The sequence below is a fragment of the Staurois parvus genome, unplaced genomic scaffold (assembly GCF_062004578.1).
Source record: "Staurois parvus isolate SC_StPar_1 unplaced genomic scaffold, SC_StPar_1.0 ptg000696l, whole genome shotgun sequence".
Lineage (NCBI taxonomy): Eukaryota > Metazoa > Chordata > Amphibia > Anura > Ranidae > Staurois > Staurois parvus.
The window spans coordinates 2,602,240-2,615,316 of NW_028318492.1; the positions used below are offsets into that span (position 1 = coordinate 2,602,240).

The window sequence follows — 13,077 nt, forward strand, 5'->3', positions numbered from 1 at the left end:
TGTAAAATGTAGATTTGATTTCAAATCGTATGCAGGAGTACACTGACTTTTTACCACCTAAAATTGGCAGTGAGCAGCAGCAGACCTGAAATGGAAATTGGCAGGTACCACTGGATGTACGGGAGTTCAAGGCCACAGCAAAGCCCAGCAATGAGCGACAGTATGAGTCCCTTGGGGACTGGAGGTAAATGAATTGATGGGATAGATTCTGAGTTCACATGGAGTGCAGTAGTTAATAGCTACTGCTTATCACATTTGATTGACCAGATTACACATTGCGATGTGCCTGACAGATGAGTGCATCTTGTGAAAGTGAAATAGCATTTTTATTTATTTATTTTTATTGTCGTTTAATGCAGCCAGTCATGGTTGTGTTCGTGTAATGAATACCATACAGATGTTAATCTATTAAACATTAACAATGTTTGAACATGCTAGTGATTGATTGAGGATTTATATATTGGCCAGTTAAGCTTGACAGTTACAGATTCTTGGGGGAAAAAAACTTTTTTTTTTTTTTTATCAAATGGCTTTTTGTTTAAAAGGATAAAATACAAATCTAAGACTTTATGCAACATTTTCTTTTGTTTCACCATGTACTTGATGTAGCCACAGATATTGAATAGAACAATAAATCTGCCACACAGAGTAACAGTACTTAAAAGTCTTGTTGGGAGACATTCAAAAAAATCCCCAAAGTTTTTTTTGTCGCAGAATTGGCTATTGTTCAAGTCAAAAATGGAAATATTTCACTGCGACAAGATTAGTAGCACCGTAAACGTCTGCACCCAGTAATGTCTTGATTCTGGGGAGCATGTATGTTTATAGTCTCCTGGAATAAGTGACATGGGTATCCCAGGAGGCTTTGGGGAATGAGGTATGTAATTCTCGCCCAAGCAAGAGTTCCAAAAGCACCAGGGAAGCTTGAGAGAAATGGAATTTACAAAAAAAATAAAAAATCAGCAATTGTGTAACAAGAAGGGGGGAGGAGTTAGATTACACAGAGTTGGTCATGCTGAAGGTCCACTTTAATGTGCCTATAGATGTGCAGATATTCTGCAGAGGGTTAATTTGAGACTTCTGCTGATAAACTGCCCATATATACACCATTGCTAACTTTCCTGTCTAATAGATATCTACTCAGGTATTCCATGCAAGGACTGAAGGTGTGATTTCTAGAATGGCAGTACCCCATATATTGTGGGCTTATATATGAATTATTATTATTATTATATCGAGTTTATATAGCGCCAAAGGGTTTGCTCAGCGCTGTACAATAGAGGGGGGAATGAATGGCTAATAACACTTGCCTGAACCATCTAGGTCTGTTAGATTTGACGGTCAGCATGAATGGCCAGTACTGCTGCTCATTGGATTACCCAACAAGGAGAAGAGGCCTTAAGCAACCCAGTCAGCAATGTATAAGAACTAAGAAGTCTTCATTGGAAGCATCTTTTGCATTACACCTTGCAGATACTGTATGTAAAAATGAAGTAAACAACCATACTGAGACATTTTGGAAATCTGTTTTCCAGTGAACCAGTTATTGTCAAATATTTAAAAAGTAGAAGACTTAATATTCTTAATGCAGTCTGTTTCATTAATATTTCTTTTGGGAAGGTGCTAGCAATCTTTTGGAGAATGACCTAGTATTAAAGCACTAGCTGGATTTATGCATTTTTATATTCCCATAAGGGATATTTTTTATTTTTTGCCCCCCACAAGTACTTTTACTGATTAGTACATTTTACCAGTTCAGTATGGTGTCAGCTTCATGATTGTATTAAAATCATTAATACCACATGGCAATCATACCATATGGGGTCAGTTTTAGTCTACCAACTATTAGTGCTACATGTAGTTCTGTATGAACATCACCGTTAGCTGTGGTATTGTATCTAATTATGAGTAGGGTCACCTCCTTATGAATAAGTGTATTAGGAACTCTGGAGTCAGCCCCAACAAATTCAAGTCAAGGTGACCTACCTTGAGGTACCACATACACTTTGCTTACTGATTATTTATTGATTAATTTTCTGTAAGCCCATGTAGCCTATCAAGTGAATGCACCCTATTTCTTCCAGGTGTCTGGGAGAGTATGGCAGGTGTCATGTTTGGGCACCCAAAGCCTTTACCTCTATGTTGCCATAGCTAGATTGAAGATAACAACTGATGCAGGTTTTACGTATTTCTTGTTAATACTGGGCCATTTACAAACTGCTAGAAGCTGGAAAATGATCACCCCAATTGGTTAAAGGCTCTCATTATCACACATGGATGTTTTCAACTTTTTGGAAAATTTCTTTGTGAACCCGGACAATCTTTTTCTTTACTGTGAATCAAAGTATTGTAAGTGCACTGCAGTACATTCCATTGTTAATCTTCAAATTAATCTTCAGTTTGTCAATGACTCCCCATGTGATCCTAACCCAAGTATTCAAAATGACCTGTGTAAGATGAAATCCCCATCATTTGACTCTGCAATGCCAGCTTCTCTACTGCCCACTTAAACCTAACTCCACCTTTAATGTCCCAGCCAAGCTGGCCCAAATGAACTATTTACTGCACTAACAGGTGCGCTATTAACGGAGCGCTGTATTAACGGTTTGTAGCCTCAGTGCTGTATTCTGGCAGTAGGATGGGACCTTCCCGTGTCCCACTCCTGGAACAAAATAGAGTCAGGCTGAGTGCTGCTCACCCATTCACATGGAGCTTTGTATTCTGTAAATCTAAAGAAAGCTTCTTCTGTTTGACTGAGGTAACGTTTGCTACATCTTCTCCACCTCAGCCAATCAGAGGAAGCTTTTTTTTATTTATAGAATACAAAGCTTCTCACGAATGGCTAAATCGTGCCTATCTTGACTCAATTTTGTTCCAAGAGTGGGATGGGAAGTCTCGGTTCCTCTGCCAGACCATAGCACTGTATACTGTATGTAACTGAGGCTACATAAAGTTTATGCAGTGTGCTCACTAAACATGGAGTTAGGCTTTAAATTCTGGAGTTTGCTATTTAAATGGCAGGGAGATGACTTCGTGTTTAGAAGGGTGGGACTTAATCTGGACTCAAAAGTGGTTCTAAATGCAGAAGGTTTTTAACCTTAATGGATTCAATGCATTAAGGTAAATAAACACCTGCATGCAGCTCTTCTCCCCCCAGGCCTTCTTATACTTATCTGAGTCTGAAGTGCGTGAGCACAACGGCTCTCTCCTGTCTGTCTTTTCATCGGCTCAGAGACAGCAGCAGGAGCCATAGCCAGCCACTGAAGAGAGAGCGAGGCGGGTGGGGCTGAGTGCACTCTGTGGGTCAGTGGACTCACAGAGCTGGCTTATGAGTGAGCACGATTGCCCCATAGCATGCAGCTTGGCAGGGGGGAGCACCCAGGAGCCCCAGTGGGGCACTCGAGGACAGGAGATTTGGGGCTGCTCTGTAAAACCATTGCCCAGAGCAGGTAAGTGTGAAATGTTTGTTTTTTTATTAGAAAAATAAAAAGTTTACCTTCACTTTAAGGAGAAATCCAGGGCCTATGTTAAGTCTGTGACTGGGATTCAAAAGGTTCCACAGAGGTATGAATGCCTGCATATTAGTATTCTAGTTGCTTTGAAATGCTGTAGAGCAGGTTAGGTTCAGTAGTATCCTAGACAGCAGCAGAAGCCATACTGGTTGAGTTACCTTGCTATATTGTTCTTTTCAGGAGAATATAAATACTTTCAAAAATATGTCAGATCTCCAAACACTTTTTCTGGATTCTAGTTTAAAATCGATTTTTCAACTACAGTTTATGAGCTCTGCACTTCACTTTTCGCGTAATCATCATACTATTTCTATTGTTTCTGACCTTAATCAATGTTTGACATATTCGGGTCAAGGCACTGTTCTCCTTTCAGCATTATATGCTACCCCTTCTGCTCCTGTTCTGGAGTGCACTAGTTTCCCAGCTTTGCATATGAAAAGTCTAGACTTCCTGAGAACCCTGAGAGACAATACTGCCTGACAACTTTCACAGCTGTGGGGGGAATGTGGGAGAATTTTTTTTTTTTCTTTCAACCAAACTTCTGAAAGGGAATAAATGTCTGCCATCCCAACATACATGCAGACCAGGAACCTTCCCATGTGAATGCACATGTCCTTTTTCTCATGCCCCCTCCTATCCCACAAAAAAAATATAAATAAATTAAAAAAAAAAAGTGTGTATGTATATATGTATATATGTATGTGTGTATATATATATATATATATATATATATATATATATATATATATATATATATATATATATGTGTGTGTGTGTATAGATATATATATTATATATATAGAGAGAGAGAGATACATGTTGTGTATGTATACTTGTGTCTGATGCATTTAAACCAAATATTAACCGCTCTTTTCTTAGTGGTAGTATGGCAAATTGCACCTCAAAAACCAATCGGGTTTTGATTTTCAGGTGTATGGTAATTTGGTTATACAACAAAAAGATTTCCAATTGGCTGCCAAGTCTTTTGCACTGTTTTGCTCTCTGTTATAGTAAAGACTGTAATGGTACACATTTCAATCATGCTTATGCTAGTTGAATATATTCCAGCTTTTGCTGTGTCCCTTTAGCTATAGTAGATACATTATTTTCTCTCGTCTATTGCATGTGTTTGCAGTTCTTATAAGCTACTCTGCACCCTTTCCATCCCTTATACATCCCTTCCACTTAGTCTGAAGTACATTGAGCATCATGTTTTAAAGGGTCTGTAAGAACAGCCCATTGCTTATAGCAAACTGTAAGCTTTTCTGCTTGTTTTTCTAGAATAGTAAGGAGATAGCTGATTGGTTGACAAGGTATCCCTGCCAAAGAGCTAAATGTTTGACAAGGTATCCCTGCCAGAAACCCTTACTGTTTCCGTAGCCTTCCTAGCAGTATGATTGTCAGTATTTCTGTGCTCAAAGCGGTACTTTTTTTGCATGGAAATATGTCATTTTCTTATTGTAGGCCTGTAATTCTTAGGAATAACTCACTGAAATCTGTCCGAACAAGAGTCTAGTAAACATCCCGGGTATGTTTTAAAATTTGAAACACAAAATCATAAATTATAATATAATAATCATAAAACATAATATAATAAATTTAATTCAATAATGTAATCAAACCAAAAACACAAAAATTTTAAATATAGCGCCACATCACTGATCTTAGTCGCAAAATCGTTTTCAGTGTCTGATGACGAATTTCCCCATGAATCATCACTCAATTCTGCCAGTAGTTCTAATTTACTGTCGTTGTTCTCTAGCTGGTCTAAAACTGCTTTTGACCTAAAGGGACACTTTTTGGACGCCATGGACGTTTCTCAGTTTCCAGGCAGAAAGAACAGTAACAATGTAGGCAGGGAACAGGACAAAGCACTAGGGACAAAATGTATGTGAAATGGTTTGATACAGTAATTTTATACTATGTGATTTTAGTGTATTAGTGAATGTCACTTTTTAAAATGTTTAAATTTCCCTCCGGTTACGTCCACGTACGTCCCAGGGAACGAAAGACGGATGCCGGCATCGGCTGGAGGAGATGGCTGGGGATGCTGCAGGGGGTACATCGCGGGAGCGCAGGACAAGGTAAGTGCAGAAGGGATACCGGAGCAATGCTGCAGGGTCTTCCCGAGTGTAGCTTGGGGTTACCGCTTGTGCTGAAACTTTACCCCGAGCTACACTCGGGAATACCGCCAGGGAGGTTAAAGAAACCTTAAAGTTAAGCCAGAGAGGTTAGAATTTTCTATCCGTCTTTATTGCTGTTGATGAGAATTTCCCTCATTTCCTTTTTCATGTTGCTCTTGGAGAGATTTTGTTCACTTCCTGTCCCAGTGACCACACAGGAATTATATGGCACACCTCTTCAAGGGGGCACGGGCAGTGATAAATTTTGATAGGGTTCTATCCATTCCTACTCTGTTCCCAACTTAAGAACAAAGTTTTGGCTGGAGTTCTACATTAAGCTACTGAACAATACAATGTCCTTCCTGTATTAACAATAATGTCTTCTATTTGTTATTATGCTTTGACTTGAATAATGAAGGGATCCTACTTGTTATGAACAGCACAGACAGTTCTCCTTTCAGATTCCCATACGTGAGGCATACTGTTGACTATGAGCTGTAGGCAATGATGCCGTAATGCTGACCATTGACATCGCTTGGCCAGTCTTGGCCTTATGCCTAGTGAAGCAATTAAAACTTTTCCCTCTGCCAAAACATGGGGGATGTTCTCAGGAAACGGGATTACCTCATAGAATCCATGAGATGTTTCTTAAGCAGTCCAATATAGGCAAAATACATGGACCTGACTGTGACAAATGCTCTTCTTTCTTTCGAATGAGGTCACTTGACAAGCACGTCCTTTATAGGCAAGAAGATGCCTACCTATTTTTGTATGCTTTTTGAGCATTCCAAAGCTATTCCTTTTTACCTTGTCGTAACAATTTTGTTTCCACATAAACGTAAATTTTGCCCTACAACTAATCTATCCAGTTGCTTATTATACATGTGTTAAATAGCACCAATTCCCTTAATAATATCAGCCCTTGTTTTAGCCGGCCCTCCTTCTGTGAATGTGTTAAATTTTCAGCCAGGAACACAGGCAGCACTGAGCAAGTCGCTGGGCCATTATTAACTTGTTTCTATGGCGACGGCTGCTCACAAGCCCGAGGACAAAAATGTTTTTTATTCTGCTGTGTTGAACAAAGGGGTTCTGGTGATGCTTTGGACAAAATGGTCTTTGAAAGCAAGAGACATTGATGTGTTTGTACTATGTCGTTTATATTCAGGGTTATTTTCAGATTCACTATGCCGTCAAGCTTAAGGGAAAAATGAATAATTAAATTATTTTTAATTTACATTTCTCTGTCCCTTTTTTAATTTTTTTTAAGTTTACTTATTTTTTTTTATTATGTCTTTTAATTAACAAAATGGACATTTGTAAATGGCCCAAGACAACATTAATTTTGAGGCAGAAATCCAAGGTTTATGATCAATATGGTAGCACATCATTTTTCTATGTCAATAGTCCATTTTGTAGAGACATGCCGGCCTGTGGAAGGTTGCACTCTGCTTTAAGTCTGTGTTGTAATCTGCCAGTTCAACTACATTGCAAAATTTTTTTGTGCCAAGCAAAAGCTTTTAAATGTTATTTTGTATTGTGAAAACTGAAAAAAGCTTCAGTTGTGAAATTTTGCCAAAAAGTTGAGCAACGATAATTGAACTATGTATAGAGTTATATATAAAAACACAATGCTTGTTGTACTGTTGCTTTCAATCTATCTTTTAGGCGTGTTGGATAAAGCAGTTGAAAAAGCATTGATGAATATAAACCCACAGTCAGATGAGTTAAGATATGACTACTTGTTGGTTGTAATAGGTTATCACACTTACAGTACTAAAGTGTATGTTTTTGTAAAAATATAAAAACCCTACCCTCCATCCTTCCCAAGTTCTCCTTGGGCAGCTAAATATATTCCCCTTTTCCTTCTGTCTATAAATTTGTGGACACTCCTATACAAACATTTTTTCAAAGTATATTATTCCTACACCCTAGCTAGAGTTGCATCAAAGAGGAGCATCCAGAAATACCATAGCTGCTGACTTAATAAAAGGACACTTACCTACCCAGGGATCCAGCGCTGTCCTCACCTGAGCTGATTTTTCTATAGGCTTTAGCTCTAGGCACTGGCAGCTTTACAGCTGGTTTTCCACTGCACTGCACTTTGTGAGTAGTCCTGCAGTCTTCTGGGACCTGTGATGTGTCCCAAAAGGCTGTGGGGGAAGGGCGCAGCGATATTCCACTCAAAACACCTACCTGTCAAAACAAGGTACCACCCCTTCCCCGAAAAGGGCCAATTGTTGGGGGGGGTGGAGGAGGCAAGCAAGTGGAACTTCCTCTTTTAGGTGAAGTTACACTTTAAACCTGTGGTCCTTAATATGACTTTTACCTTTTTGCAACTGAATTATAACTTTTACATGAAATGTGTTATTCAACTTGGAATTGGACCTGACTGTATTACTAATGTTTGTACATGTCCTGCCCAAGTGGACTTTGCAGTAATAAAAAATAAATATTAAAAAATCAAATCTATGCTGTACATCTGCAATACATTTACATTTCCCCCATGTTTTATCTCTTTTTGAAAAGCTACAAACACAGGAAAATACCTGTTGATTTCCTAGAAATGCACTCTGCCTTAACCTTCCTGTAGTGAGCGGACAACACCATGCCTCTGCTGCACTGAAATCTCAGGCAGAGTTAATAGCTCTGCTTATTTCTGCTCCCCCAGACTACAGGGCATCCTTCCTTATCCTATGGAGATGAGGAGAGAGGGGTTTAGTCTAGCAGAGTACTCGGCAGAGCTGACGATGATGCTTGGGGTTTCACTGTAGCAGAGACAGTGTTGTCAGCTCACACAGGAAGTTAAAAGTTCACAGAATTTGTGGCAGGATAAATAAGTATATTTCATTGCTTGCAGTGTTGCAAAGGAATAAACATGGGAAAATGTACTAAATAAAAAGCAAAGGAATAAAACATGGGAAAATGTACTAAATAAAAAGCAAAGGAATAAAACATGGGAAAATGTACTAAATAGAAAACAATTGTCCAGGCATACACTTTCATCTAAAAATTGTGAAAGGAGCATAGAGTATAAGCCATTACTCTTAAAGTGTTAGTATTCAAACTACTTCAAATACAGAGATGCAAAAAGGAAGAAAAATTTCAGGATTCAGCTTGATCAAGGTATGAGCCAGAAGTTGATTTTACACAGCAAGGAACATATCAGACCTTTAAATGTATACTAATTTATGTATTTATTTTTTTAATTCAAATAAAATCCCTATATTTTGAATCAGAATTTAGTATGTATGATATACTAATTTTGCGTAAGCCTTAAATACATTTTTAACTAATGGCATGTACATATCTGAGTGGTAAGAACTGGAACGGTTTAAGTGTCTTGGGAGGACAGTACTACTGCACTGCATGTAATGTGCCCCCAAACCACTGTACGTATGGGTTAAAGAGTGCTGATAATGCCAAATCATTGAACAATATGTTCCAGTTCTTAAATGTGTGGTAAACTGCTGCGCAAAATTGCTTAAATGCAAACAAGCCCTTACCGAAATTAAAGAAGGTTACCCCAACATGTCATCTTCCTGATATGTGCCTGTTGTACCATATACTTGTGTTAAAAAGAATCCATACTACATATGCCTTCTAACGAGAATTTTAGATACAACCAGATTCTCTTTCATTCGCTCTAAGCTTAGATCGCTAGATGGGCCACTTGCGCTTACAGCTTTTGAGCTCTGCTGCCAAACAAAGGGGTATTTTGAAGGTTCGGGTCTCCACACTATACACTCTCCTCACTGAGCCGAATGCTAAGCTCCCTTATATGATTCAGTGGGAACGGGACCTGAATTCCACTTTTGATTTAGCTGATTGGCAACATGTTGCCTTCGCATTAAAGTATCAGTCTACACTACCTTATTTGAAAGGAACTATAATACATTACTATGATTGTATTTGATCCCATACTCTAATCGCGAAAATGCACCCTTCTGTTTCACCGCATTGCTTCCGATGTTTCCAGCTGGGGACTATGTACCACATCTGGTGGCAGTGTCCAATGGCAACTTAATTCTAGATCCGCATGTTTAATCTGACCAATTCAGTGATGGGAGTGAATATTCGTAGATCCCCAGATATAGCCCTTTTCATAAATTTCCTGATGAAGTCCCCCAAAAAAATCACAAAAATTATTAATTTATATGCTGTTGGCAGCTAGAATTACCATACCAAAGTATACAGTCGGCAATTCCACTTCAATACGTCAAGAATAAACTTAATTGGATTATGGTTAATGACAGACTCACTTGTATTCTTCGTAATACTAAAAAGTTTGATACCCTATGGAATCCATGGATCCTATATATTTCTGTTCCTTGATGAGCCTGGGTTTGACCCTCCCTCCTCCTCCTTTTTATCTATTTCTCTACGATCTCTTTTTCTTTCTTTCTTTTTATTTTATATGTGATAAGTCACGACTTTGTTGGTTGTATGAGGTGTTTAATGCTTTAGATGACTATTACTTGGTTTGTAACTGCAAAATAGTGACCAGCGGTTTTATCCCTTACTCTGTCTCCTACCTCTTCCCTCCTGGTCCCCCTCCCTTTTCCCAATCCCACCACTGTGTTAACCTTCTTTGATGTTTTTGACGGCACATAAGTGATGTGCTTTGCTTCCGGGCAAGGATTAAGCATTGCCTCTAAAATCTTCTGTTCAACCCATGTACTCTTTATTGCATTGAGACTAATCATTATGTTATGACTATTGTTAAAATGTTGACATTGTTGATTATGAAAGAAAAAAAAAATACAAAATGCTTCTTCAATAAAAATATTGAAATATAAAAAGAATCCCGACCTGTTTGTATTGCTTCCTTTGTGTGAAATATCCATATATATGTGTAATCCTGCCGGTCCTCTTGCTCTCTGATTTCAAACTGACCAAAAGAGAGCACATCCTTCCCAGAGTGGTCAGTTTTCTGGCTGCCGAGAGCACAAACTGCCTTGTCCACCAGTGATGAAAGTTGTACTGAAATGACCCCACCCCGCACACCTATTCTCTATCTATGAAGATCAGTATATTGCTGTTTCTCCACCCCAAGCCCCTTACACATTGTGTTCACTTATAAAATTATAATATTTTTTTTTTTTTTCTTTTAAACTGAATGGCTCATATATACTTTAAGCAAAACCTTACTTATATTGTCCATGGCAGCTGTCTTTGCCATAGTTAACCACCTCCTGCCCGCCATATAAGGAAATGAGGGGCGGTGGCTCTCTTGTTCTGGGAGGACGTCCTATGACATTCTCCCACTCTAACTGCACAAGCCACCTACCAGTGCCTCTTCATCAGTGCCCATCACTACAGCCTCATTAGCGTACATCAGTGAAGGAGAAAAATTTACTTATTTACAACATTTTATAACCGAAACTAAGAAGAAATTTTTTTTTTTTCTTTTTTAATTTTCAGAATTTTTAGTTTGTTTAGAAAAATTTAAATACCCAGTGGTTATTAAATACCACCAAAAGAAAGCTCTGTCTCAAAAAAAGATAAAAAGTTTGTTTGGGTGCAGTGTTGCATGACCACGCAATGGTCAGTCAAAGTGCAACAGAGCTGAAAGCTGAAAATTGTCCTGGGCAGGAAGGGGGTAAAAGTGCCTGGTAGGCAAGTGGTTAAGGGCAGTTTCCAGATGGGATATGTCTTTACAGCATTACATTCCCTGACTTGTTTAGAAAACCTTTTTGATGCAAGATTTTAAGTTTGATTGTTCCTCCTTTAAGTGTCCTGATTGTCACTGTAAAATTCAGCAGTGTTTCATGCAGAATTTAGGTTTTTAGTTAAATGTTTCCAAACCATCGATACAACATCACACCTCCTTTTCTGCAATACTAATGACATGAGGACCTTTGTTCTATGAGCATTTGAATTCTCTGTAACTTGGCAGTCTAAACCCACTCATCTTTTTTTAGGCCTCTTACACCAAAACATTGTTTAATCCTGGCTTATAAACTCTGGTCTGTAGAACATCAGATTCAGCAAGCATATACAAAGTATTTAACAAGCTTCAAGCAGCTTTCTTAAACTTTTTTGAGCAGTTATTGTTAACTTTCAAGGTAAAAGGGGCCTCAAATGCACTCCCCAATGTCTCTGAAGGGCCACATATAAAAATAATTACATGTGGTGCTACAGAAAACTGTCAAAGATAGAAAACTTCCTAGAAGAAATGGTCAACGATTGTTCTACAGGAGTGGTTGGTGCCTGAAGTCATGCTATAGAAGACAGAGATTAGGGATATGTTGCATAAAACCACTAGACTTTACTACTGTTAAGGGCCCTTTTACAAATCAATGCTCCCACTACTGACTGCTGGGGCCCAAAGGCCGCACTTCAAACACCAAAGGGCTGCACCAAGGATCTTAGAGATTCTGTCATGAAGAAGGAAGTCAAACAGTTGCTCATACCCCCAGGAGTCTTCCAGACTTTCCTATCTTGGCCAGTTCTGGGAATTATTACAGGCACAACTCTTGTGGTTAGTGTCGGCACTTGCCACTAAGTCCCACTTTCACACATTAATATTGGCCCATTACTGTGACAAGCAACCTCAATAGCTAGTAAGAATGTGCAGATGGTAGGAGGGACTGGCAAGGCACCTTGTTATAAGGGAGGCTAGACCAAAGAGGTCGGGAGGGAGGCTGTTGCAGGTATGTGTAGGACTCTCATACCTATAGTAATCCCCCACCTCACACGCACTTTTCCCCAGTGACAGTCTTATTAAAACAGTCCTCTCTTTTAAAAAAATTTCAGCAAATTTCAAATAATGCTGAAACTCTATAAAACTACAGACACCACTCTCTTTAAGGACTATTTAGCATTTTCACGCTTTTAGAGTCTTTAATACATTTTGAATGGAGATAATTTTTGTATTTACAGGTAATAGAAGTATCCAAATTTTTCTTTAAAGCTGAACTCCAGGATCCCGTACAGTTTGTCCCCTTATCTCCCTGCAGTCACAATTAAAAACACCATAAATGTTTGAAAAAAAAAAAGCCTTTTTGAGTATTGACCAATTTTAGTTTATGCAACATCATTGGCATCTTTACTCAGATTCACTTTACCAGGGGATGATCTGGAAATGCGGCACATGTCTCATATGATGTTGCAAGCTGAAATTAATTTCCCATGATACCATGGAAATATACTGACGTGGTGGGTAGTCGTGTGGCCAGTGTTGAGGGCTATTCCTGCCAATCAAAAACTTTTGAACGGGTTGTGATCAAGTGCTTCAGCAATCATACCTGCACATACAAGGAAGTGTGATGTCTCAGTTTTCTTAAGTAAACCTACATGGGGAGGTTGAGACCAGTAGCCATTTCTTCCTTGGGAGAAAATAGTGGTGCTTGCTTGCATAACCTGGGACCACCATGAGTATTATGGGGAGTAAGGGGCATGTTAGATGGGAAAAAGAACAAAATAACACAGCATTTTAAAAA

General features: G+C 38.8%; 1 protein-coding gene across 5 annotated transcripts in view; it reads left to right on the plus strand.

The window, feature by feature from the left end:
* GPM6B (glycoprotein M6B) overlaps positions 1-13,077 on the plus strand; it is a 162,942-nt gene that overhangs the window by 120,318 nt on the left and 29,547 nt on the right. For 2 of the 5 annotated variants that reach the window (XM_089652982.1, XM_089652984.1), the window contains exon 2: positions 71-184. The exons of the other annotated variants lie outside the window; for them this stretch is intronic. In XM_089652982.1, the coding sequence (XP_089509108.1) occupies positions 71-184 (114 nt within the window). The remainder of the gene's footprint in view (positions 1-70; positions 185-13,077) is intronic. 5 annotated transcript variants of the gene reach the window in all.